The 26,154-nt window shown below is 43.9% G+C and overlaps 1 protein-coding gene and 1 pseudogene across 1 annotated transcript in view; one reads left to right on the top strand and one right to left on the bottom strand.

Moving 5' to 3' along the window:
- LOC147891541 (S-adenosyl-L-methionine-dependent methyltransferases superfamily protein) overlaps window positions 1-26,154 on the bottom strand; it is a 103,885-nt gene that overhangs the window by 49,174 nt on the left and 28,557 nt on the right. The window contains exons 6-7 of the mRNA XM_087388981.1: window positions 2,161-2,234; window positions 1,375-1,918 (exon numbers count right to left, since the gene is read on the bottom strand). Coding sequence (XP_087245107.1) covers window positions 1,375-1,918; window positions 2,161-2,234 — 618 coding nt within the window. The remainder of the gene's footprint in view (window positions 1-1,374; window positions 1,919-2,160; window positions 2,235-26,154) is intronic.
- Window positions 3,929-4,572, top strand: LOC147891542 (uncharacterized; annotated as a pseudogene).

Here is a 26,154-nt window from a genome sequence, read left to right as displayed (position 1 = left end):
ATGCACACCGGATACCACATAAAGTAATGGAAGCCATTAAGACCACGGGCTGGTACAAAGATGGGAAGGAGTGAATGGACCTATGGGGGATAAAGGCAGCTGATATACCTGAAGAATCATGTGAAATCAGGGACTTAGTGACGCTGAAAATGATACAGAAAATATGGCACAATCCAGGTACAAAAATGCTGTTCTACAAACGGGAAATCAACCAAATGGACAGCTATGCAAAGCAGAAATATCTGGGGAGGACATCTCAATATTCAAAAGGAATTTAATATGCAAAAATAAGGACCAGCCCACATGATCTAGAAGTGGAGAAGGGTAGATGGATATGACCCAAGATCCCGAGGGAGAAGAGGATATGCAAAATCTGCCCTATAGGGGAGGTAGAAGACGAGCAGCAAATACTCCTAAAATGTCGAGCATAAGCACACATAAGGGAGAACCATGGCAACAATAGTTGTAACCTAAAGAATCTATTGGAACAGCCAACCCACAAGCCTGGGGCGCCAACTCAATATGTAATATGTTACTACCCTCATCCAAAATCCACGGTATGGGGGGACAAGGTCTATAAATAATATGCATGGATTTCTTTTTAAAAAATCAAATATGCAAGAGAAAAATATGGAAATTTCATGTCCCCCCCTCCCACAAAATATAAGGTATATACCTTGAAAAATATGCAAGATTTTAGGATTTGTACATATTTTTCATGATATGTGAGGCCCAAGGGAAGGGGTCTTTTGGATGAGGGGGTGTAAAACAAAAAATACACTAAAATATGAAAACCCATCCCCTTTCAAATGAATGTAACTTTTACATGTGTTACCCAAATTTCAAGGTTTAAAGACATATTTGAAGCTCTTTTAGTATAGAACACAACTATGTTAATTTGAATAATTTCTATGCATGGCATATTGTTAAAATCATCTCATACTCAAGATTTTGATAGGTTTTCTTACTAAAGGGAGTTGGCACCCCAGGCCCACAAGATTGGAAGCTACTTAAAAGAAATCTTGGAACATCGCAGTAAAATTCTCAAACTAGCACACAAAATAGTTCAGCAAATACTCACGATGTATTTCAATGGTTGTAATGAACCACTATTTAATTTAATAATGGTCACCAGTCCCATAGATCCTGAGGGTCTCAAAAGGACTTTAATACAATCATATCATATCATATCACACACACACAGACACACTTCTACTAAAGCTGTCCTCATCCATCATTGATACCAAAACATTGAAAGAATTGACTCCCACAACACAGTACAACCATATATGCGTACAATCCAGAAGCTTATAATGAGTGCTATTATAAATGCCTTTTCTAATCATATCTACATTAGATCAAGCTTCAATTTACCTGCCACGGTGCAAGGAGGCGAGTCTGCTAAACTTGCATCTCTCTGTATGTGTTTATCTTGTCCTTCACAGCACACTCCTGTCACAGATGCCTTTGGCTGGCATTCTTGGACACGATTTTCATCCTTGGGAAGCATAAGCTGAACCATGAACTCCCTCGCATCCATATTGAAGGTGTGAACTCTGCTGTTGACTTTGTTTATGTCTGCGTTAATCCGCAAGTACTTGACACTATCAGGGTTCAGATCATTTGCATAAACTATGCATCCCTTCTGTGCAGCTGGAATTGCAAAAGGTCCAATCCCTGCAAACATGTCACATATGACATGATGTGGGCAGAATTGTGAAATTAATCGTTTATGTTCAAACTCTAGCCTGGAATTCCAATATACTAGGCCATAGTCCAGTTGGAAAGTAGCACTGTGTTGTTTCAATTCAGTGACAAGGCTCTCATCCCCTGCCAATACTTCAAACGTTGGAACTCTAAACTCATTCTTTATTGTACCAACTTTGTTCACAACTGTTTTAATCTTCGGCTGGTTTTTCTGCAAGAAAAACAAGGGAGCAAGATCACAAAAGGAGTCCCTGGTGCAGCTGGAGGAGACAGAAAGGCTCTTCCTTCCTTTGACTGGTGGGGTGCAGAACCACACCACTCTGGCAACAATTCATCTTTAGGGATGTTAAGAAAATCTTGTGCACCATTTTTGCAAGTCTCTAGAAATAGAATTTTTCCAATAATTTGTTTCCGCTTAAAACGGCAAGAGTCTTTACAGACTGGAGTACTCACATCAAGAACGACAGAAGCAATGATTGTTTTATAGGGAAGCAATTCATCACGTATATTGAGATGCGCAATGTGCCCTGCACAGGTAAGGTATGGTCTTCAGCCTTGAAGTCACAAGCAAATATGTTTTACATGGGAGGTGGTAGGCAGAGATGTGACAAATAGACCACACACATGCACAGATGAAGTCACAAAGATTTATCTTATATCCCCCAGCATTCCAATAGATCTATGAAACAACACAACCAGAAGCTTAAATATTAAAGTTGAAAGACCTCTAAGGCATGGCATGCATGCAAGAGTAACGCATATAGCTGCATTAGCAGCAAAAAGATTATCTTTATATCCCATTAGATCTATGAAAAACACAGCCGGAAGCTACAATGTTGAAGTTGAAAGACCTAACGCATGGCGTGCATGCAATAGTAAGACAGATAACTACATTGGCAACAATATCCAAACCACGATAGTGAGTTTAAACTAATGAATGAGAGCCCTGCTTGAATCAATGCCCAGTTGTTACTATCATGACTGAAAAGTACACCAAAATTGGTGAGAGTTCTAGCCAATGAACCCTTCACATGCAAAATGAGATAGAACCTTGTACTCAGAAGGAGGAACAGAGTAGCAAAAGCAAAATGATATGTTGCTTAGGTTGACCCAGTGGTCAAGAAATGTGCCATTAGTTGAAAGCTGCCAATAAGCTGCATAAAGCACAGCACAGCTGACCATGATCCGACTGTACTACAGCAGAGTAACAACATCCAGCCACGAGGGTCCAAGAATATATGATGTTTCATTGTTTCTATTACTCATACTATAAATCTCATCATTTTTAGGCCATTATATATCTATCCATTTTATTTTATATGCTTGTTAGTTATTGAAAGAAACGGTTCTAATTTAAGCAAAAAGAGAGACAGTGTGTGTGTCCTTCTGTGTGTGTGCTTCAAAAGGGTTGCTAACTTGACCATAGAGTCTTGTTTTTCTGGCATCATGATCTCTGTGATTGTTGGTTCTTCTCCTTCAGAATCTAGCATGTGCGTAAGTATGCCTAGCTTATTCTTGCATGTGGCATACAAAAATGAAAAGTACAATGCATATAGTATGTGTGTCATTGCATCATGTTCTCCATGAAGCTTATTCTCATATGAGATATATGTCAGTCTGAATGCATCCCTGTGCATCTGAGAGCTATGACAATTTAGCTACTCTACATAAAATGATATTGTGTTTTTGTAAGCTTCTCATGATTCCATGAGCTATTTCTCTCATAGGGAATCAACATACATCAATTTACAAAAATTGAAATGAGAGCTCTTCTTTCAAAGAGAGGTGAAGAGCTTTGACACTTTAGCAATGAAAGACTGCTCCCAATGATACATAATGGATTTTCAAACCATTGTGTGTCTTGGCAATGCACAATGGACGATGTCCAAGGCAGATATAAACTCCTAAGCAATCGCGTACTATAGGGTATGCACATGGGAGTAATCTCAAGATACTCTCTGCTACAACACAACACCCTATATATAAGGCAACTCCCTCTATAAGTCAAGTTTCTGGTTTGTATGATTTCATCACGTCACGAATTCCAAGCCATAAGTTGTTCACATGCCCTCTAGGATTGTTGATGTTACCTCGTGCGATGGTACGATAACACTGATGACGAAGGCTTTGCAACGCTCTCCTAGTATCCACATGCAGAGGGGGCTAAAGATGGGAATGGAATGAAAAGGGTCGACTGGTTAGTGGAGTTTGAGAGGGAAGAATGTGCATGTTGCGATTGGTGGACAAGGATGATGCATGTCTTGGTGTGATCTATGAAGGTATTGATCAAATGCTTGAGAATATAAAAGAGGTCCTAGCCGTAGAAAGCAATGGAGACACAATGTATGAAGAAATTGCCGAAGTGAGATGGGATATGCTTCATTCTCCTCTCCATGCCACGGCCTTTCTTCTCAACCTGAAATGGTTTGGTAAGAATCCACAACAAGATGCTGAAGTGATCAGTGGGAAAGGATGCTGCAGAGAGGACTTTGATGAAGGATCAATTGTCAATGTATCTTGGCCAAGTGGGTGCATTTGGTGAGCCCTCTACTTCTACAGATAGAGTTTTTTGCTCCCGTTGATTGGTGGGAGAACTATGGTTCAGATACCCCTCAATTGCAAAAGTTGGCAATCAGGCTCCTCCCACAAGTATCAAGTTCCTCTGCAGCAGGGCGGAATTGATCCACCTATGGGTTCATCCATTCACTCATACGTAATCGGCTTGCTCATAAAATGGCAGAGAATCTTGTGTATGTGCACAGCAACCTCTGGCTTCTTTCTAAAAGTGATCCATCGTATAAGTCTGGCCCTTCTCAGCAATGGGATGTTCATGAGGAAGAGGAAGATGGTGCACTTTCTATATAATCTTCATTTTCTCAGTGATGTAGTAATGCATGTGTGTATTGTGCAAATTTTATTTAAATGCTGCAATTAATGGAACATGTGATGTAGTCTCCATATGTTGCTGTAATTGCTCCAGAATTCCTGGTCGATATGTTGTTCTAATTGCTGCAAATTTCCTAAGTAATTGTGTGTGTGGGATGTTGCTGTAATTGTTGTTATTACTTCAGAATTCCTAGCTGTTAGTACTTCAAAACTCCTAAAGTTATATGTGTGTGGGATGTTGATGAAATAACAGGCTGTTATAACTTCAGAATTCCTAAAGGTATACGGGTTCACAAGTTTTCTTTGCTTAGTTATTACTTCAGATTCCTAAAGTTGTGTGTGTGTGGGATGCTGCTGCAATGACAGAATGTTATTAATTCAGAATTCCTGAAGGTAATATGGTTTCACAAGTATTCTTTACCCCCGCTGTTTCGTATCAATTGAATAGGCGTTTCGGAAACGTTTCAAACCTTGGACATTTCCTGCATTGAAATGTTTCCTGCAACTTAGTTACAAACAGATCTGAAAAGAGGGCGGCAAATGTACAGATGCTAAACCCACATTTGGAGAGCTCGGAGGAGGCATACTTGGATATGCTGGATAGTTTCCCACAGCTCTTTGTTACTGATTACTGGCAGATGCATAGAGTGACTATGGTACAGCATGAGCTTAAATTAAAGCCTGAAGCTAAGCCAGTGGTGCAAAAACTCAGAAGGCTAGGTGTGATTCAAGCAGATGCTTTGAAGATAGAGATTCAGAGGTTACTTGCTGCTGGTTTTATCTTTCCTGTGGAGGATACAGAGCGGTTGTCTGCAGTGGTTGCCACACCAAAAAAGGGGGGGAAGTGGCGGACTTGTGTAGACATGCGTCCCTTGAATGCATGCACTAAAAGGGATTATTATCCTCTCCCATTTCAAGATGAGATCTTGGATCAAGTGGCTGGCCACGAAAGGTGCACTGTGTGCAATGGTTATTCTGGTTATTTTCAGATTGGTATTGTAGAGGAAGACTAGAAGAAGACTACCTTCGTGACGCCTTGGGGGACTTACGCATACTGGTTCATGATATTTGGGTTGGTAAACGCACCTGCTACCTTTCAGAAATTCATGAATGAGGTGTTTGAGCCCTACTTGGATAAGTTCATACGAGTCTTCATAGATGATTTTTGTATTTACAGCTCTAAAGCAGACCATCTGGAAAAGACTCGGTTGGCATTACAACGAATAGATGATGCCCAAGGTAACTTGAACCCTTTGCAGTGTCATATTGTAGAGGATAAAGTGAAATTGCTTGGTCATGTGGTCTCCCAGCAAGGGATTGAGATGGATTCTGAAAAGGTTGCTGCCATAGAGGATATGCCGGTGCCAAAGACAGGGCGGCAATTAAAGACCTTTGTCCAGAAAGTTACCTACTATGACAGGTTTCTACAGGAATTGGCACAAGAGCTCTATCCTTTGCATCAGCTGGCCAAGAAGAAGATTGAGTTTCATTGGACCTAAAAAGCATTTGAGAGGGTTAAGAAAATGCTACAGCGAGGACCAGTTCAGTTTGCTCCTCCCAAATGCTTGACGAGTATACAAGTGGCACACCACTCCTGGATGTCTTTATGCATAAAGGGCAACCAATACCCTGCTGTCAAAACTTTTCTGGCAGTACTTTTACGCACAAAGTGACCTCCACATACATCCTCATGGAAGCTTCCATCACCCCCTGTGCTTCTGCAGCCGATCACCCTCCGCAAGATCATATCTTTGCCCATTTTATATAAAATATCCCCCAACAATGTATAGGGCCTGGCTTTTGCCACTAACTTTCTCTGCTCATATTTTGATATATTATCAGGGGTTTTACCTTCTTGCAGAAAATTGTACACGTCTTGCAAAATCCTCTAATCTAGAATCCTAAGTATGGCATTCACCTCTACTTTCAGTTCCTCTTCGGCCAAAGCATTAGCCCGAGCATTCTGCTGCCTAGTGATATGCAGGAATGCACCCACTTCTGCCTGTCCACATAACTGTTTAGCTTCTTCTCGTAAGGGTTTTAATGCTTTATTTCGGACTTGCCAAGTCCCTTTTATCTGTGATATTATTAGCAGAGAATCCCCGCAGACAAAAAGTTCTCGAATACCCATCATTGAATCTTCTAGAAAAACAAAAGCCTTGGGCAGCAAATAAGACAAACTTACGTACTGCATACATCATTGCCTGCCCTTGTTTTTCAATCTCAGAATACCTCCCCTCTACATCCATTAGACGGCGGCTCGCATAGTAAATGGGCTGCATATAACCCTTCTCCCCTTTTTGTAATAGCATAGCAGCTACTGCATTCTCTGTTACACTCAACAAAGAAATCCTTTTCCCAACTAGGAGGCGCCACTTCACCCCATCAAGGCATTAGGCCCTTTTGAAAAATGGGGATTGAATTTCATAAGGCCATTGCCACGCTCCTGCCATGGAAAATGCTACATCATAGTGGCTACAGATTATGTTACTCATTGGCCTGAAGCAAAAGCTGTAACAAATGCTAGTGCTAAGACAGTGGCCAACTTTCTGATCGTACACGCTTTGGTTGCCCTCTGGAAATAGTAACAGATCATGGCCCAGAAACTTTTGACCTGTGGGAGGCCCATTTATCATATTGAAGGCTAATGCAAACGGGACATATGATCTGCAAGAGCTTGGACAGCAAATGCCCATTGAAAGATTGAATGGATTTCGCTTGAAAAGGTTCCAAGCAAGACGGGATGTGTGAAAGGATGTTAAGTTATGTACAGCCAGATTTCAAAATATATATATACAACTTGTGTCAGTTGTTTCTTTCCTATCTGCCAAGCATGGACACATTCTTGGCAGCCAAGGGGGTGAAATGTTATCTGAAAATTTATTTTACTGGTATCAGAGGTGCTTAGCATGTTCTAGTGTTATTGTATAGAAGGCTGTATTGGGTTGTATAGTAAATCCACCTCCACTATGGAGTCTAGAGGGAGGTGGGGTGTCGAAAGGGCTTTCAGATGGGGTTTATTTCAAATCAATTGGGTCACCAAAACCCGAGATATACATTCAAATAAGTTAGTGTAGGGGTCATGCACCCATGGGGGGGGTAGAGCGGTTTAATTAAGGAGTGTGAGACTCAGTGCAAATAGGACCTTAAGAAGTATCTAGAGGATGAGAGTTGGGGAGAGATTTCTCAAGAGAGAGCGAGGTGATCAAGCAGGTTTGACGTGGTGGTGCTCATGTACAGTTTTTTTTGGATATACAAACATGCAGCTTTTGGAAATCACTCGCTCTTCCTCCTTCACCCTTGCTTGCATCCCAAGCATGAAGCACGTGCAATACATAAATAAATAATTGGGCTTTCAATAGCTTTAAAGCAACAAAAACTTTTGGTTTTCCATTTGCTTCAGTAAGTCTGGCTGTCTATCCTCTGTTTGACAGTGAAGTTTAATGTTTAATTATTAGACTCAATTTTCCTACATTTTTCTCAAGATATTCATCTAATGCTTGATTATTAGACTCAATTGTCCTACGTTTTTCTAAAGAGTGGGTTAGTGTGTGAGTGTGAGTGTGTGTGTGTGTGTGTGTAATTTCGATTTTTCGATGTAAGAGAGAGATCTCGTGCTAGCCCTCGTGCTCCCATGCTGCAGCTGCTTGTTTCTCCCTTCGTTTGACGCCCTTGAGGTTCCGTTTGACACCCGTTTTGTGTCCGTATGCTCTGTCAGAAAATCCGGGGAAAAAAATTTAATAAAACTTTTTTTTTTAATCGTATTGTCAAAAATCCGTACGATTTTGTCCGTACACTCAGGAAAATCCCTACAGTTTTGTCCGTAAAGTCCGTACAGTCGGGAAAAGCCGTACAGTTTCGTCCATACAGTCAAAAAATAAAAAATCCGTAGTATTTGAAAGTCTGTACTATCGGATTTTCATACAAATTCGTCCGTACTGTTGTCCGTACAGATTCTGCTGCTGTTGTACCTGCTATGCTTTCCTCCTTGTAAAGCTTTGCTGCTTCCAAGCCTTTTCCTTGACTCGAATGGCAGATTATTCCTATGAGAAAACCTTTCACAAAGACAAGTCGGTTTCCAACAAGAAACAAAAACAGGTGATGTATTCAGATGATTCCCTTCATGACTCTGCTGAGGCTCAGCTTGTTTATGAGGTTATGCATGAAGGGTTTGAAGACACCCGCAAAGGTTGGAAAGATCCGATCCACTTCCCACCACTGGCATTATGGTGGAAGTGGATGATATCTTTGATCCAGTTAAGGAGTATGCAAAGCATGCCATTATAATTTTCTTCCCAGGACGGATGCCTACTGTAGCAAATGTTGGGAATTGGTTGACTTGAACCTTGGGTGGTTCTTATGTGAAAAAAGTTCATTATGCAGCAAGGGGCTTTTTTGAGATCATCATGGCTGATGAGGAGCACCGTCAGGTTTTGCTGGAGCACTCTCCTCTCTTCCATGGCCAGCAGATGGTCCATGTCCTGCCCTAGTCTCCCGCCCGGGATCATCAGGCATTGATTCAGCATCGTCGCCCTGTTTGGGTAGAAGTTGTGGATTTTCCTCAATGCTTGTCTTCTCTTCTACCTAAAATTGCAGCTTCCCTCTAGAAGGTGGTATGTCCACCGCGATCCAATGGAAATTCGAATCGCTTATGCATTTTGTGGGATACAAATCATCCCACTCCAGCTTCATATTCGGTTACTGTGAATAATGTTTCCATGGGGAGTGCCTTTTACAAGCTCAAGTGGGGGCTGTTTGCAGGTGCTTGCTTTGAATGCAAGCAATTTGGGCACATGGCTTCACAATGCTCTTCCCGAGCGCCACGGATGCCAATGCAAGCTAAAATGGTTCAACCTTTGAATAAGAATGCAAAAGCCTCTTCTGTGGTCAAAAACAAAGGGGTCAAACAACTTTTCTCTATTCAAGACAAAGGCAAAGCCCCGGCTGTCTCAAATGGCAATGCTTCTTTTGCTGTGCCTTTGTCCTCTCCACCTCAGGGAAAGGGGGAAAATTTTTTGACTGATGGATGGCAAACTCCTCGCAAAGTGATCTCCCCCAGGCGACCTTTGCCTTCTTGGACTTGGAGTGGTGCATCCTCTCATGGGAAAACACCTGCTGAAAACTCTGGTATTGGCTTGACCTAGGCTGCTTTGACTGCAAATCGCAACTTGTTTCCTGAAGAAGAAGTTGCTACTCTTTTGTCCTCTCCTCAGGCTGATGCTTCATCCCAGGGCAGAGGCCCAAACCTTGAGGTGGAAATGCAGACGTAGACAGCCCGTTAGTTGTTGTACATACCTGTCCCATAACTGTAAATATGCTTGATCATCTGAAATGTGTTACTCTCAATGTACAAGGAATGTGTGATGGTCGCAAATGGAAACTGGTCTGGATGTATATTAGGCAATTGCAGCCTGATATAGTTGCTTTGCAAGAGCATAATCAGCATATGTATGCTGGTCAGATAGGCCATTTTACTGGTTATGATATCTTCTATGCTGGAGAGCAATCCTTTTTTGGTGTGGCTTTTTTGGTAAAGCATTATTGTTCAACGCCTTGTTCAAGGGGAAATTTTTGAATTTGCATTGGTTTATGCCTCCCAATCTTCTCGTGATAGAGCTTTGATCTGGGCTGCCATGCATAGCTATCCATGGCGACAACATGCCTTCATTTGTGGTGACTTTAATAATGCCCCTCAATTGGGTGACAACACCTTAGGCCACACTCATATGTTGGCTTTTGAAACATAGGCATGGTCTGATTTTTTGCTTCAATTGCGCATGGTTGATCTCTGGAAGGAATTATAGCCCATGCTTCGGGGCTATACCTTTCAGCATAATACTCAATCTTCTTATCGGGCACGCTTGGACAGATGGTATCAAGTTGATCCACAGCATTGTGATGCCTTTACAAATTTGGGTTGATCATGCTTTCACACATTCGGATCATGCTCCTCTTTGGTTGAGGCTTTCCTTACATGAATTTCCCACTGACAAATTGCCTTGCCGAAGGCTTTTGCTAATTAATAATAGTTATCTGGAGCATGCTGACTTTAAAGCCTTGGTCTCTGATGCTATTCAGCCTCTCTCTTGTCGGATACACATTGGTTTGGATTATGCCTAGTGTCACGATCTGTGACGTATTCCTTTCTCTTTCTAGACTTATGGATGGTTTAATGAATGGACACTTGTGGAAGGGTATGACCTTTCGACGGGACACTTGCCCTTTCGACGGGACACTTCCTAATGAGGCATAACCCTTCACAAGAGACATTCTAATGAAGAGACATTCCTATTGTAATGTACCCTCTCATCAAGGGTCACACCCTTCACAAGGGGTACACACCTCTTCATGCACATACCCTTTGGAGTACACACCTTTTCATGTGTGACTCTTCACTCTCTATATAAGAGAGGCCAAATTGTATGGATGACAATCACATCCACCCTACAGACATTCAAGCAATACAGTTATTCCTTTGCTCTCTGCTATCTCAGTCTCTTTTCTGTTCCTTAGCACAGTTCTAAATATAGTAAATCTAGGATTTCTTACAGTGGTATCAGAGCAAAATTCGCTCCTGCCTGTAGGAAATGCCCCCCACCTTCTAGCGCTGATCTGATACATTTTTGCCGCTAGAAGGACATCCGTGTACATAGTGCATGGAAGAGATGGAGAGGATGAGCGTAAAATTTTTAAACGCCTAAAGTCATCCTGGCCTCTCCATCTCCCTCACATCACAAGTTGATGTGAATGGACACGACCAAAATCGTGTCCTTTAAGGTGCTTGGGCTGTCCCAAAACCAAGGGACGCGCCTTTTCCACCATGGGACACACCTTTTGGTGACGAGTCTCGACTCCTCACTCATGGGACATACCCCATCGTGGGCAAAGGGACATACCTATTCATGCAGGGTCGCACCCCTTTTAACAAAAGGGACATATCCCCTCATGAACAGGTGCACCTATTCCAAGGGTCACACCCCTTCGAATAGGCACACCTCCTAGGCCCAAGTACCTACAAAAAGGGTACCTAGAGGGGTAAAAAGGGACAAAAATTAAGCCCATCCCCTACCCCTAGGTTACCCTAACTACCCTAGGGTTAACTTAACCCCCAAATTAATTTGGGGCAAATAACCCATTGGGCAGCCCCCAACGAAAAGAGGCGCACCTCTTCATTTCACGTACGGATTTCGAGCAAATCCCTGCGCAACAGCCGTACAGCCTGCGCATTCTTTTCCGTACCCAGCCGTACAGCCTGCGCCATTTTTTTTCCGTACCCCCCCGCGCAGTCCATCCGTACCCTGCTGCGCATCCATCGGTACCCTGCTGTGCACCCAGCCGTACGGCCAACCAGCAGCCTGCGCCATTTTCACGCCATCTACCGTACGAACCGTACGGTACTTCCGTACGGACAGCCAGCCTGCATCCGTACAGGCCGTACCGTCACTTCTGCATCAGCCTGCGCTGCCAACCCTTACTTCGCCATTCTTGCTGACAGCCCCCCTCGCTATTTGCAGCCCTGGCCTTGCCATTGCAGCCCTGGATACCTGTTTTTCCTGACAGTCTGCTGCCCTCTCCTTGTTTCGCCATTTTCACCCTGCAATTCAGCACCAGTTGCCACTTTTCTCGCAATGAAGACAGCCCGTTGACAGCCCGGACCAGACAAGCCTCGAGCATTCCTCGCAAATACTGCAACATGGACCTCCGGACAACGATTTGCAGCCTTCTTCTACGCAATAACTTGGCAGATTAAAGTATTGCCAGGTGGAGTCTTTCCAATCTGCTTTTAAGGATTCTTTTTAACAAATTACAGCAAATGAAAGAATCCACATTAAAGCATGGAAACCCCTGGTAATTCACCCGGCCATTCAAGGACACCTCAGGCACCTGCTACTACACAATATCGTGTTCAAATTGCACAGCCAGCCCATTTTGGAGCCTTTGCATCTTGGGTCTTTTGTGTCACGTGCCCTCCGAGTGACTTGGATCACATCCTCTACCTTCTGCGTGAGGCACCTCAGTTACATTATTTCCTCAGCACAGTACAGGTTGTGTTCCACGAGACACGAAGATATCCGGAACACGATATTCCTCAGGAGTTTGCTGTTCATTTTTGGAGAGAGTTCTACCCTTCACCTTCGGCATCCCCAGGGTACTCTCCACCTCCTTCAGCTCCCCGATATCCTCCTCTATGTGGAAGGGAAGTGAGGTGGAAAGGGAGCAAGAGAGTGAGAGTGAGAGAGAGACACAATAGTGCGGGTGTGAAGTGATGAGTGAGCCACACCACAAACTCACTTAAGTTTTATTAGGATTAGGTTTACCCTATGACTGTCTTAAGACAGTCATAGGTGTCCTAGCTTTAATTCTTTAATATAAGGGTAGGCAATGTGCCTTTACCCCAACAACCTCCCACCTAAAGGCCAATGTGCCTAAAGGGGAGAAAAGAATAAAAATACAGCAATATACAGTTACTGTATACAAGACCATAAAGTAAGAATGGTCTCATCCTAATCCCATGATGTGGCGGCAATGTGCAAACCGCTCTGTAGGCAAGCTCTTAGTGAGCAAATCTGCAGGATTATCATCAGTATGTACTTTCACAAGCTCAAGACGCTTGTCTTCCAGTACCTCCCTGATAAAATGATATTTCACTTCTATGTGCTTGGTCTTCTGATGAAAGACCGGATTCTTTGCCAACATGATAGCACTCTGACTATCACAATGCAGAACTGGCATATCTCCTGTAATGCCCAAATCTCCCACCAGCCGAGTAAGCCATATTGCTTCCTTGCAAGCCTCAGTGGCTGCAACATATTCAGCTTCTGTGGTTGATAGTGCAACGCATTTCTGCAACCGAGACACCCATGATATAGCACCTCCTGCAAATGTAAAAATATAACCGGTAGTAGACTTCCGGTTATCTGCATTCCCTGCATAGTCTGAATCTGTAAAACCATGCACCAAAGCATCCTGCCTACCATAGCATATGCACAAGTCTTTGGTACCTTTGAGATACCTCAAGACACCTTTCACTGCTTCCCAATGCCGCTTGCCTGGATTTGCCATATACCTGCTGATAACTCCCACCGCAAAAGCAATATCCGGACGAGTGGCAACCATGGCATACATCAAAGATCCAACTGCAGATGCATACGGAACCTTGGCCATTTCAGCCTTATCATCATCTGATCTGGGGCTGTCCTTACTGCTGAGTTTTAAATGTGGAGGCAACGGGGTACTAATGGACTTCCCCCCCTCCATTTTAAACCTCTGCAGTACTTTGTCAATGTACTCTTTCTGTGACAGAAACAAAAGTCCCTTGGACCTGTCACGAGTAATACGCATGCCAAGAATATGATTTGCATCACCCAAGTCTTTCATGTCAAAAGACTTATGCAGTTGTTTCTTCAAAGCACTAATCTCATGCTGAGATTTACTGGCAATAAGCATGTCATCCACATATAGAATGAGTAGCATCAAACTGCCATCCTTTGCCCGTTTGGTGTACAAGCAATGATCGGTCTCACACCTATGATACCCTTGGGACTGCATGAATGCATCAAACTTCTTGTACCATTCTCTTGGTGCCTGCTTGAGTCCATACAAGCTCCTTTTGAGCTTACACACAAGCTGCTCTTTCCCTTTAACAGCATATCCCTCTGGCTGACTCATATAGATCTCATCATGGAGATCTCCGTGAAGAAAAGCTGTCTTCACATCCATCTGACATAAATCCATGTCAGCATGAGCAACAAGAGCCAACACTGCTCTCAAAGTAGTCATTTTGACTACAGGGGAAAAAATCTCATCAAAATCAATGCCCTTCTCCTGCTTAAATCCCTTGGCAACCAATCGGGCCTTATACCGAGGTAAAGCATTTGAATCCACTTTGACTTTGTAAACCCACTTGCATGGCAAAACTTTTCTGCCTGCAGGTAACTGCACCAAGTCCCATGTATCATTCTGAAGTAGAGAGTCCATTTCTGACTGCATGGCTTTCTCCCACTTCTTTTTCTCTGTTCTTCCCATAGCTTCCTTGAAGCTGGAAGGCTCACCACAATCTGTTAGCATGATAAAATCAGCCACATTATTGGCTCCTGGAACAAACCTGACAGGAGGCCGTTGTGCACGGGTGCTCCTCCTAACAAACTGTTCCGGATTAGGCTGCTGTCCAGCCTGTTCTTCATGCATAACAGGTGGCTGTACCATTGTATCTGGCTGTTCTACAGCCCCATCAGTTGGCACATCCAGTGGTGCATCATTGGCAAAATTATCTGGCTGATTTTCAGCCTGTATACCCTCTTGAACAGGGTGATCTGCAGCAGGCTGCTGCTGCATATAAATGGGCATTCTTTGCTGTCCAACATCATCATAAATAACCCTCCTGTATTCCACAGGTTGCACGGGTTCCTTGTGTACACTATCTTCTTTAAAGATGACATCATTGCTGCGTATAATCTTCCGTTTAACGGGATCCCATAATCTGTACCCCATTTCACCTTCATCACCATATCCCATAAAGATGCATCTGATAGACTTTGGATCCAGTTTGGTGCGTAGATCTTTGCGTACATGAGCAAAGCACTCGCAGCCAAAGACCCGTAAGTGCTTATATGAGGGTGGCTTGCCAGACCACACCTCCTCTGGCACTTTCAATTCCAAAGCCTTATTTGGTGACCTGTTAATAATGTGAACTGCTGTTTGCACGGCTTCTGCCCAAAAGCCATGGGGTAATGCAGCATAAGACAACATACATCGAACCTTCTCCTGAATAGTTCGATTCATCCGCTCACTGGCACCATTTTGAGATGCATTATGAGGAGCTGTGAGTTCCTGTTTGATGCCCTTAGCTTGGCAAAACTGCACAAAAGCATGTGACACATACTCACCCCCATTATCGGATCTTAGGCATTTCAGCCTACGACCTGTCCGATTTTCAACCTGAGCGACAAATCTCTTGAAAGCATTTAGGGCATCTCCCTTATGCTTCAAGAAATATACCCACACCTTACGTGTGGCATCATCAATGAAAGTAATAAAATATTTGGCACCCCCTAGTGATAACTGTGGCATCTCACACAAATCAGTGTGCACTAGATCAAGTGGTGCTCTATTTTGGGGAGTCCTCCTCTTATGAGGAGTCACAGAATGCTTGCCAAAAATACAATGATCACAAGTAGGCAAATCTGAAAATGAAAGAGACGGCAGATAACCCAAACGTGACAGTTCTTGCATTCCTTTAACAGACATGTGTCCCAACCGGCTATGCCACAATGAAACCTTTGGCAGCTCGGTTATGGCAACAACATGATTACCCATACTGGAAACATAAAGAGGGTACAAGGTATCACTCTTAAAACCCTCAGCCACTACTGTTTGGCCATCAGTAATCACCCATTTGGAATCCCCAAATGTGGTGTGGTAACCACTGTCATCTAATAAGCCAGTGCTAATCAGATTTTTCTTGATTTGCGGCACATGGCGAACACCATCAAGCATAAATGACTGTCCATCAGGAAATACTATCTGTATACTGCCAATCCCTGCAATCTGACATGCATAGTTGTTCCCAAGATGAACAACTCCATGAGTACCTGTGTAGGAAGTAAACCACTCCCTGTGAGGTGTAACATGAAAAGAGGCACCTGAATCCAAGAATGTCACTGTCACTGTCCTCTGCTGCAACATTGACTGCATCCAATTCAACTAGCGTGGCCTTGCCTTTGCCTTTGCTTGCATTTCCTGCATCCTGTGATTCAGCCTTCTTGGCTTTCTGATCCCGTATGAACTTGAAGCACTTCGACTTCACATGTCCCTTCTTGCCACAATAAAAGCATTCAATGTCCTTTTTGCCACGGGACTGACTGCGGGATTTGGACTTACTAGCAGATTTCCCCTTCTGCTGAGTCCTGCCTCTATCCTGTACCTGCAAAGCATTTGAAGACTTGCTGCCCGCATTATTCTTCCTGCTCATCTCTTCCATAAGGAGAGAGCTCTCTACATCAGCATACATAAGTGTAGCATTTGAATTAGACAGGGTGGTCTTGAAAGTGTCCCAACTCTCAGGGAGGGTACACAACAAGAAAGTGGCCTTGAACTCCTCATCAAGATTCAACCCCTGTGCAATCAGCTGTGTAAAGATAGCATTGAACTCACTCAAGTGTGAGGTCATAGCTGTACCTTCCTTCATGCGAAGATCGACCAGCTTCTTCAGCCAATAAACCTTACTGGCTGAGCTCTTTTGGGCATACAATTCCTCTAGTCTCTGCCATAGACCATAAGAGGTCTTTTCAGCCTGTACATTGAACACAAGAGTGTCTGAAATAGTAAGCATAATAGCTGCCCTCGCAGACAAATCAAGCTCTTCCCAATCATCAGCTGCCATATCAGATGGCTTGACACCCTTTACCCTTATGGGCTTAGCAATCTTCTTTAACAGAAGAACATTCAAGCACTGTTCTGCCCATAATGCATAGTTATGTGCTCCTTCCAGTTTCTTTATGTTCAGAATTGAAGAATCACCTCCTCCTGATGCCATATCAGATGAGGAAAATACCTGACTCCCTGGAAGTAAAAAGACTGAATAATAAAGTTCTGATTTCTCAGAAAAGCCTGCTCTATTCAAGAGCCAGTAGCACTCTCAAAAGTGCTGTTTTTACTGTCAGTAAAATCTGCAGCAAAACAGTAAATGTCCCTGCAAGTACTGTACCTTCTGACAAACTGTTCTGTGCTCAAAGAGGCATAAAAAACAGTAATTACAGACTGCTGCTGCTGCTCAACAAGAGCTTAACAGTGCATAATTATCTGACAAAACCACTCAGACTGCTGTAAACACTGCTGTACTGACTGTACTGATCACTTCTCCCACCTCAAATGAGGTATGTCACTGTCTCAAATTGCAGAAAATACTTGACTGACACCCCAAAAACAGTAAATGACTCTTCAGCCTGTCACACAAAACCTGCAACAGGAAATGGGATAAATCCCAAGCAATCACCCTTATACCAAGGGGAGAAAATGCATCTGAAGATCTCTGTTGGTAACCCAAGTGCAATCAAACAAAGTCTGGGCAAAAGCCCCTTGATCTGACACCTGAATCAAGTGGAGGACACCTCAACAATGAGGTAGCATGCAATATGAAAATCTCTCTGACTCTTGTACCTGACAATGTGCAAAGCATAGACTGCCTCTGTGTACTCAGTAACAACACAAACCACAAAGTACAAACACCCAGAAGAAAATCTTTTGAGCACTGTCAACGATGGGCAGTTAGGGACCGAGTAAACTCGATGCGCCCTGACCAAGCGTGGCTCAACTGAGATTTTCAGAATGTGTACAAAGAATGTGACCTGCAACAAATGTCACCAAATGCACTGCGGAAATAAAGCAAATGTGTGCTCCCTGGCTACACACTGCCTCAAGGCATAGACTGCAAACACATCTAGGCAAAAGCCCTTTGATAATTTCACCCAAAACTGAGATTTTTCCTCAGTAAATGCATAGAAACTCCTGCTGTCCTGCTGTACTTGTGTCCTTACAGCAGCACGCTTCCCCAAAAAAAAATCTTTGGACACAGATCCCAAGAAAATGTACCTCCCTGCTACACACAGATCGAAAGAAGAAAAATCTGTGTAGCTTCCTGTGGATGTGGCGACGTCGTCCGTACAGCTGTACGGAAATCCGTACAACTGTACGGCAGTCCTTGGAAGAGTGCGCCGCTGCGCAGCGTCACGGAGCAGCTGTACAGCTGTACAGCTGCCTGATGCAGCTTCGCACAGCTGCTAAAGAGGAGCTGATACCAAGAAAATGCGCCGCCGCCCTGCTCCCGTACCGTGGCCCTGGTCTGCTCCCGCGCCGTCGCCCTGGTCTGCTCCCGCGCCGTCGACTGGTCTGCTCCCGCGCCGTCGACTGGTGCGCCGCCCGCCTGCTGTAGTCGCAGTTCGTCCGTACGACTGTACGGACGACGTACGGTCGTACGGCGCTGCCCGTACGTCCGTACGGAAAGGATAGTAGGCTAGGGAGAGAAAGCTCGGGAGGGGAGGAAGCTAGGGAGAGAAAAGCTCTGATACCAGTTGTGGAAGGGAAGTGAGGTGGAAAGGGAGCAAGAGAGTGAGAGTGAGAGAGAGACACAATAGTGCGGGTGTGAAGTGATGAGTGAGCGGGTGTGAAGTGATGAGTGAGCCACACCACAAACTCACTTAAGTTTTATTAGGATTAGGTTTACCCTATGACTGTCTTAAGACAGTCATAGGTGTCCTAACTTTAATTCTTTAATATAAGGGTAGGCAATGTGCCTTTACCCCAACACTCTACAGGGTGTACCTTCTCCCAGTCAGTATTTACATCCTGAACGCACTCCCTCTCCTGGATATCCTCCATTCCCGACAGCAGCTCCTTATCCTTTTTCAGATCCGTGGACTCTGCTACCTACCCCTGTCTTATCACTAGCAGTAACACCTTTTTCAGAATCTCCAGTGTTACCTCCGACAGGACCTCCCTTACCAGATTTCCACGGGTGGTTCCATCCTGCCTCGCCTGCCCCCTCCAATATGAGCAACCTCAGGGAGCAGCCCGAATCCTCTTTCAGGGATGGTTCAAACTAGAGCGCAAGTTCGCGCCTCTCTCACAGGGATTTCCGACATGTCGCACCGCTCGCGTGAAGCCTCTCCCGAGATTAAAGAATCAAGTCCCAAAAAGACCCCTGAAGGCAACACCCAAAGTGAATCTCTATTGCAACTTCAAATATCTCAGCTTCAGGACAGCATCTCCGACCTGGTTCAAAAAGTTCAACAACTTCTCGAAGTCCAGCACATACAGAGGACGACGTGACGCAACCCGACGACGATGCGGACTCTTTCCCCCCCGAGGTAGAAAATATTGAACTGCGTACTCTCTACCGATTACTTCAAGCTTCCAAAACAAAGCGACTTGACGTCAAACTTCCGGAAGCCTACACTGGTCAACGTAATCGCCGAACTGTTGACCAATGGCTCGCTAAAATGCGCATGTATTTTGACACTGTTGACCTCACGGAAGGCAAAAAGATCGCCTTGGCAGCCTCCCTCCTGAAGGATACAGCATTTCTATGGTGGCAAAGACGCTTAAAGGACGGAAAAAGTATGTTAACTTGGGAACGTTTTGAACACGTGCTCCGTAAGCAGTTTGTACCTGCCAATGCGGACTTCCAAGCACGATCAAAACTTCGACAGTTGGAGCAAACGGGTTCCATGTCTTCTTATATCTCTCAGTTCACCACATTGGTGCTAGAGATTGATGGTTTAACTGAGGATGATCGCCTTCATGCTTTCATCTCAGGCCTACAACCCTCGTTACGCATTGATGTTCTTAAAGCCAATATCACCACCACAGATGGCGCTATTGCTTACGCAGAGCGCATTACAGATTTCCTCAACACAGGGAAGCAGAGTGCTAATCGCACACAGAACTCTCCTATGGCCAAAGGTGCTCGCCCTCAAGAAAACACCAGGTTTCGCAAAAACTTCGGTAATCAAGGTCAGCGACAGTCTCAAGATCCCCAGAAGCCTCAGAAATCATTTGCTGGATTCCAACAGAAGCACTCCCCCAAGGATCGTGTTTCTTCTTCTTCTTCACAAAGTCATTACCGACAGCCCCAACATAAAGGTGCGGCCACTGACAAGAAGAATAACTCCAGCTCAAAAGGACTTTGTACCATCTGTACAGGCGACCATAGATGGTTCGATTGTCCCAAGCAACCAAAGCAAAATTCTAATATGGAACCTAGCACTTCCCCAAAAGAAGATGCTACCTCAGCACAAGACAAGAAAGGCAAAGCTGTTCGAATGGCGAATACCATCCACCTGAGCCTTGCCAGCAACCCCGAACCTTCCCTGGCCACTCAAGTACTTTGTGTTCAAGGATCGATTCGTGGAACAACGGTCACCATCCTCATCGACAGTGGCTGTTCCCATAATTTCCTAGCCAGTTCTGTGGTCGATAAACTTCGGTTGACCACCAGTCCTAGCCTCATGGACTATCAGATTGAACTCGCAAATGGAACGACTTTCTTGTGCAATACCAGGATCAAAAACTTGTCTTTTCGCATCCAACATTATACGGACAAGTTGAACTTCGACATTATGCCTCTTTCTCGGTACGATGTCATACTCGGACAACAGTGGCTCTACGACTATGATCCATCAATCAGTTTTCGCAGCCATACTATCCAGTTTGTCCACTAGGGAAAACTTATTGAGCTAACTGGTTCTAGGGACTCTCCTTCAACCCCAGTTGCCTCTGCCCTACAAGTAAAGAAGTGGGTTCGTAAACGCCAAGCAAAGACTTCACTTCTGTTGGTTACGGCAGTCGAGGAGACACCAACAAAGGATCCTCCTGAATACCTCAACCAATCTTTTTTCCAGCCTTACCTGGATCTTTTTCCACAGGAATTGCCAAAGCAGTTACCACCTCGACGACCAGTGGATCACCCAATCGAACTTATTCCAGGCAGTAATCCACCGTCGAAACCTCCTTATCGGGTTTCTCACACTCAAAATGCAGAAATCCAAAGACAGGTCACCGAGCTACTCGACAAAGGTCACATTCGGCCCAGTCGCAGCCCTTTCGGATCTCCTGTACTACTTGTGGAAAAAAAGAACAAGTCTATGCGCCTCTGCATCGACTACCGAGCCCTCAACAAGCTCACTATCAAAAACAAGTATCCATTGCCTCGCATTGATGACCTCTTCGATCAACTTCTACATGCCACACACTTCTCCAAGATTGATCTTCGTTCAGGTTATCATCAAATTCGTATACGAGAAGGCGATGAGTACAAGACAGCTTTTCGAACAAAGTATGGACACTATGAATGTTTGGTCATGCCTTTTGGGTTAAACAATGCCCCGGCCACATTCATGACATTAATGAACGACATCTTCAGGCCTTTCCTCGATAAGTTCGTCATCATTTACCTCGATGACATCCTCGTTTTCAGTAGATCCCTACATGAGCACAAACAACATCTTCACCAAGTTTTTGAAGTTCTCCGCGCAAATTCTCTCTACATCAACATTGAGAAGAGTGAGTTCTTCAAGACCCAACTTGAATATTTGGGACATGTTATTTCAGCTCAAGGTATCTCTGTGGATCCCAAGAAGGTCGAGGTAATCCGAAACTGGCCTACTCCTAAGAATGTTCATGATGTCCGCTCTTTTCTCGGATTGGCAAACTTCTACCATACAAAGGTCTATCAGTTTTCCGAAATCGCAGCTCCTATGTCCGAATTATTGAAAAGCACAGCAATTTTTCAGTGGCTTCCCGAAACAGAGTATAGTTTCCAACAACTCAAGCAAGCACTCACTACCACACCAGTTATGGCTATTGCTGACCCAAATCTCCCATTTGAGGTCATGACTGACGCTTCCGACATCGCTACTGGAGCAGTCTTGATGCAAGAAGGCAGAGTTATTGCTTTTGACAGCCATAAACATTCTGATATCCAAACCCGATATCCAGTCTATGATAAGGAGTTTCTTGCTATTGTACATGCTTATCGCTCTTGGAAACATTATCTCATGGGTGCCGACTCTGTGGTCAAAACAGACCACCACTCTCTCAAGTATATTTTTACTCAGCCAGTCATGAACGCTCGACAAGCACGTTGGGTTGAGTTTCTGGCCAACTTTCACATGACCATTGAGTACATACCAGGACTACGCAATGTAGTTGCAGATGCTCTCAGCAGGTTACCTCTAGCATCAGCCATGATAATCTCTACATTATCTGTGGATGTTCCGAACTCATTCAAAGGAAAGTATTTCAATGATAAAGACTTCGGCACCGCAGTACAGGTTCTTTCCAAAGATCAACCTTCGACTTCCGAACAAAAGATTTTTTTCATCCTATTCTTATACGGACGACCTTCTGTATTATCAAGATCGCGTCTGTGTACCACATGACAAGGATGTTCGACGTCTTTTGTTAAAAGAGCATCATGTAGTTCCTTATGCTGCCCATCCAGGCATCAATAAGACTTATCGGATACTCAGTGCAACATACTACTGGCCTCAGATGAAAAGAGATGTCATCAACATGGTTACATCTTGCTTATCTTGTCAACAAATGAAAGCAAGTCGACGACTTCCAACAGGACTTCTTCAGCCTCTTCCAGTTCCAACTGAAAGGTGGGAAAGTATTTCCATGGATTTCATTACAACACTACCACGATCCTCCAGAGGTAATACTCAGATTATGGTAATTGTTGATCGATTGTCCAAAATGGCACACTTTGTTGCTTGCAAAAGCAGTGCACAGGCCCCGGACATAGCCAAACTCTTTATACAACACATCTTCCGACACCATGGATTACCCAAGAATATCATATCCGACAGAGATCCTAAGTTTACCAGTCACTTTTGGATTTCCCTGTTCGAATCTTTGGGTACTACTCTACTGTTCAGTTCAGCCTACCACCCAGAATCAGATGGACAGACTGAAAGAGTCAACCAAATTCTGGAAGAAATGCAAGATATTCTACTACAAGTCAGGGATCATATGCGAAAAGCGCAAGAGCGGTATCAACGGTCTGCCAACAAACATAGACGTCACCTGGAATTTAACACTGGTGACATGGTGCTATTATTTGTAGCCCCACATCGCTATAAGACGGTTAAGTCTGTGTTTCCTAAGTTGTGACCCAGATACTATGGACCTTTCCGGATCGTCAAGAAAAATTCACCTTTAAGTTATAAATTGGAATTACCACCATCATGGGGTACAATCCATCCAACATTTCATATTTCTTGGCTAAAGACGTACATTCCAGGCGATGAAGCAGTTCCTCCTGCAGGTGATTATGTCCCAGAAATCGAAGACGATTATGTTCTCCTTATTCCTGAGCGTATTCTGGACCATCGACAGCGAGAGACTCAACATCGACTTATCAAGGAATTCCTTGTTCTTTGGCGAGATCTGGACGACTCCGACGCTACTTGGCAGTCTGATGAAGACTTACAGCAGTACCCTGATCTTTTACAGCAGTATTTTCAGAATCTACCATGATATTTTCTCAATCGGTTCATTATCTCCACCAGGGTCTTCTTTTGAGTGGGAGGGGATGTCACGATCTGTGACGTATTCCTTTCTCTTTCTAGACTTATGAATGGTTTAATGAATGGACACTTGTGGAAGGGTATGACCTTTCGACGGGACACTTGCCCTTTCGACGGGACACTTCCTAATTAGGCATAACCCTTCACAAGAGACATTCTAATGAAGAGACATTCCTATTGTAATGTACCCTCTCATCAAGGGTCACACCCTTCACAAGGGGTACACACATCTTCATGCACATACCCTTTGGAGTACACACCTTTTCATGTGTGACTCTTCACTCTCTATATAAGAGAGGCCAAATTGTATGGATGACAATCACATCCACCCTACAGACATTCAAGCAATACAGTTATTCCTTTGCTCTCTGCTATCTCAGTCTCTTTTCTGTTCCTTAGCACAGTTCTAAATATAGTAAATCTAGGATTTCTTACACCTAGCACGCTTTTGTTACTCGAATGCAAGCAGTTATTCGGGATCATGGCAAATCCTATATGCAAGCCACAAGGGAGACTGTAGCACATGCCAAATTTACTTGTCATAGTTTGATTGAGTTTGCTTATCTTCGCCTTTGTCTTCAAAGGAAAGCATGCTCTTACGTCAAGCTCAATTCTCTCTTCAATCCAATGATCGCAGAAAGCTTGCTAAATGGGAAACCCAATCCAAAGAAGGGGCTTTTTTTGATAAACACTACTCTTCCAAGCAATTTTTTAAGAGTTTACACTACAAAAGACAAGCTGCCAATATCTGTCGGATCCGGATGCCTGATGGTTCTTGGTCAACATCTCGTTCAGAGCTTGCTGATTTATGCATGCAGCACTTCTCCACTCATTTTGGGCATGTGGATACTCTTTCTCCTCGGGTCGTGTCTGCACGTCAGCTTCTTTTGCAGCATGTTCATCCAATTTTGTTTGATGCTTAGGCTTTGGAACTTGAACATCCCTTCACTGAAAGAAAATTGTCTGATGCACTGAGATCCTGTGGCAGATGGAAATCTCCAACATGGGATGGTCTCACTGTTGAATTTTTTCTTGCATTCTGGGATCTTCTTAAATTCACCTTGCTGCAAATGGTAAATATAGCATGGCGAAATCAGCAGATGCCTGTGTCATGGAAAAAGGGTCTTCTCAAGCTAATTCCAACAAAGCAGCTATGTGATTCACTTGGTGATTGTAGGCCAATCACACTCATGCCAGTCATTTACAAGATCATTGCCAAAATGGTGGTTGATCGGATTAAAGGTTATTTGCATGATGGGTTGCATCCCTCCCAATATGGCTTTGTTCCACGTCGCCATATCACAGATAACATTGCCAATGCTTATATTGGGATTGAATATGCCAAATACATGCTGCAAGATGTTCTACTCTTGCAGATCGATATTGCTAAAGCCTTTGCCACAGTTCAATGGGATTTCATCTCGCAAACTATGTGAGCTTTGGGGTTTGGACCAAAAATGCAGCAGGTTATGCTTTACAGAGATAGCAATGCAGCTTGCATTCTTTCTAGGGATATCTCTTATGAGTGGACTCTTCGTTGTTCAGTCCGCCAGAGATGCCCTCTCAATGCTTTACTGTGTGTCATTGCTACTCATCCTATGCTGCAATATATTGATCATCTTGTGGCTACAAGATCACTTCATGGCTTGGAATTTGATGCTAATCGCAGCATGGTTGCTCAAGCTTATGCTGATGATTCTTTCTTTACCCTGAACATGATCTTGGTGCCTTGATGCAAGCCCTCTCTGTTTATGGTTTGGCAGCTGGTCTTTATGTTAATTTTCAGAAGTCTAAGCTGCTCCCTTTGCATTGCAAAGATTGGCATGGTCTATTATGGCCTGGGGATATCATTCCACCCACTCAGTTTGTTCGTCATCTTGGTTACTCTTTGGGGTGGGAACTCACTCGCCGATAACAAGCTAATTGGGTTTTGACTAAGCTTCAGAAAAAGCTTGAGTATTAGAAACTAGCAACCTGGCCTTTGCACGTTCGTCTTCGAATAGTGCAGCCCATCCTCATGGCATGTATTCAATTTTATTTGCCATTGATCATGTTCACTGAGGCAGATCTTACATCTTTCATGTTTGTCTTTATGGAAATCTTCTGGCGATCCAAACATGGCAGAAAAAGTCTCAGGTTGCTTTCGATGCATCACATTTGTTCTCCCAAGATGCATGGTGGATTGAACATCACAAATATTCATGTGCATATTCTTGCCCACAGGGGGAAAATGTTGCTGCAATTTCTTTAAGGTGATCAACCTTGGGTTCTTATGATTAGGACTCTGGTCACTCATATCAGTATTTCTGCATTTGGTCATTGGCAGCTCGATCATGGGATTTCTTTTTTGGCTGCACTGATGGCACTTTGCCTGGCTGCCCTTTTGTCTCCCGCTTGCTTCTTGATTGGAAGCATGTTCTTTCTCATCTGGAATGGAATGGATGGCAATCTTTGCTTGGGAATTCTTTGAGAG

The sequence above is a fragment of the Dipteris shenzhenensis genome, chromosome 17, assembly GCF_047967505.1.
Source record: "Dipteris shenzhenensis isolate YYH24624 ecotype China chromosome 17, Dip_SZ_1.0, whole genome shotgun sequence".
Lineage (NCBI taxonomy): Eukaryota > Viridiplantae > Streptophyta > Polypodiopsida > Gleicheniales > Dipteridaceae > Dipteris > Dipteris shenzhenensis.
This window is presented reverse-complemented; position numbering and strand designations above follow the sequence as displayed.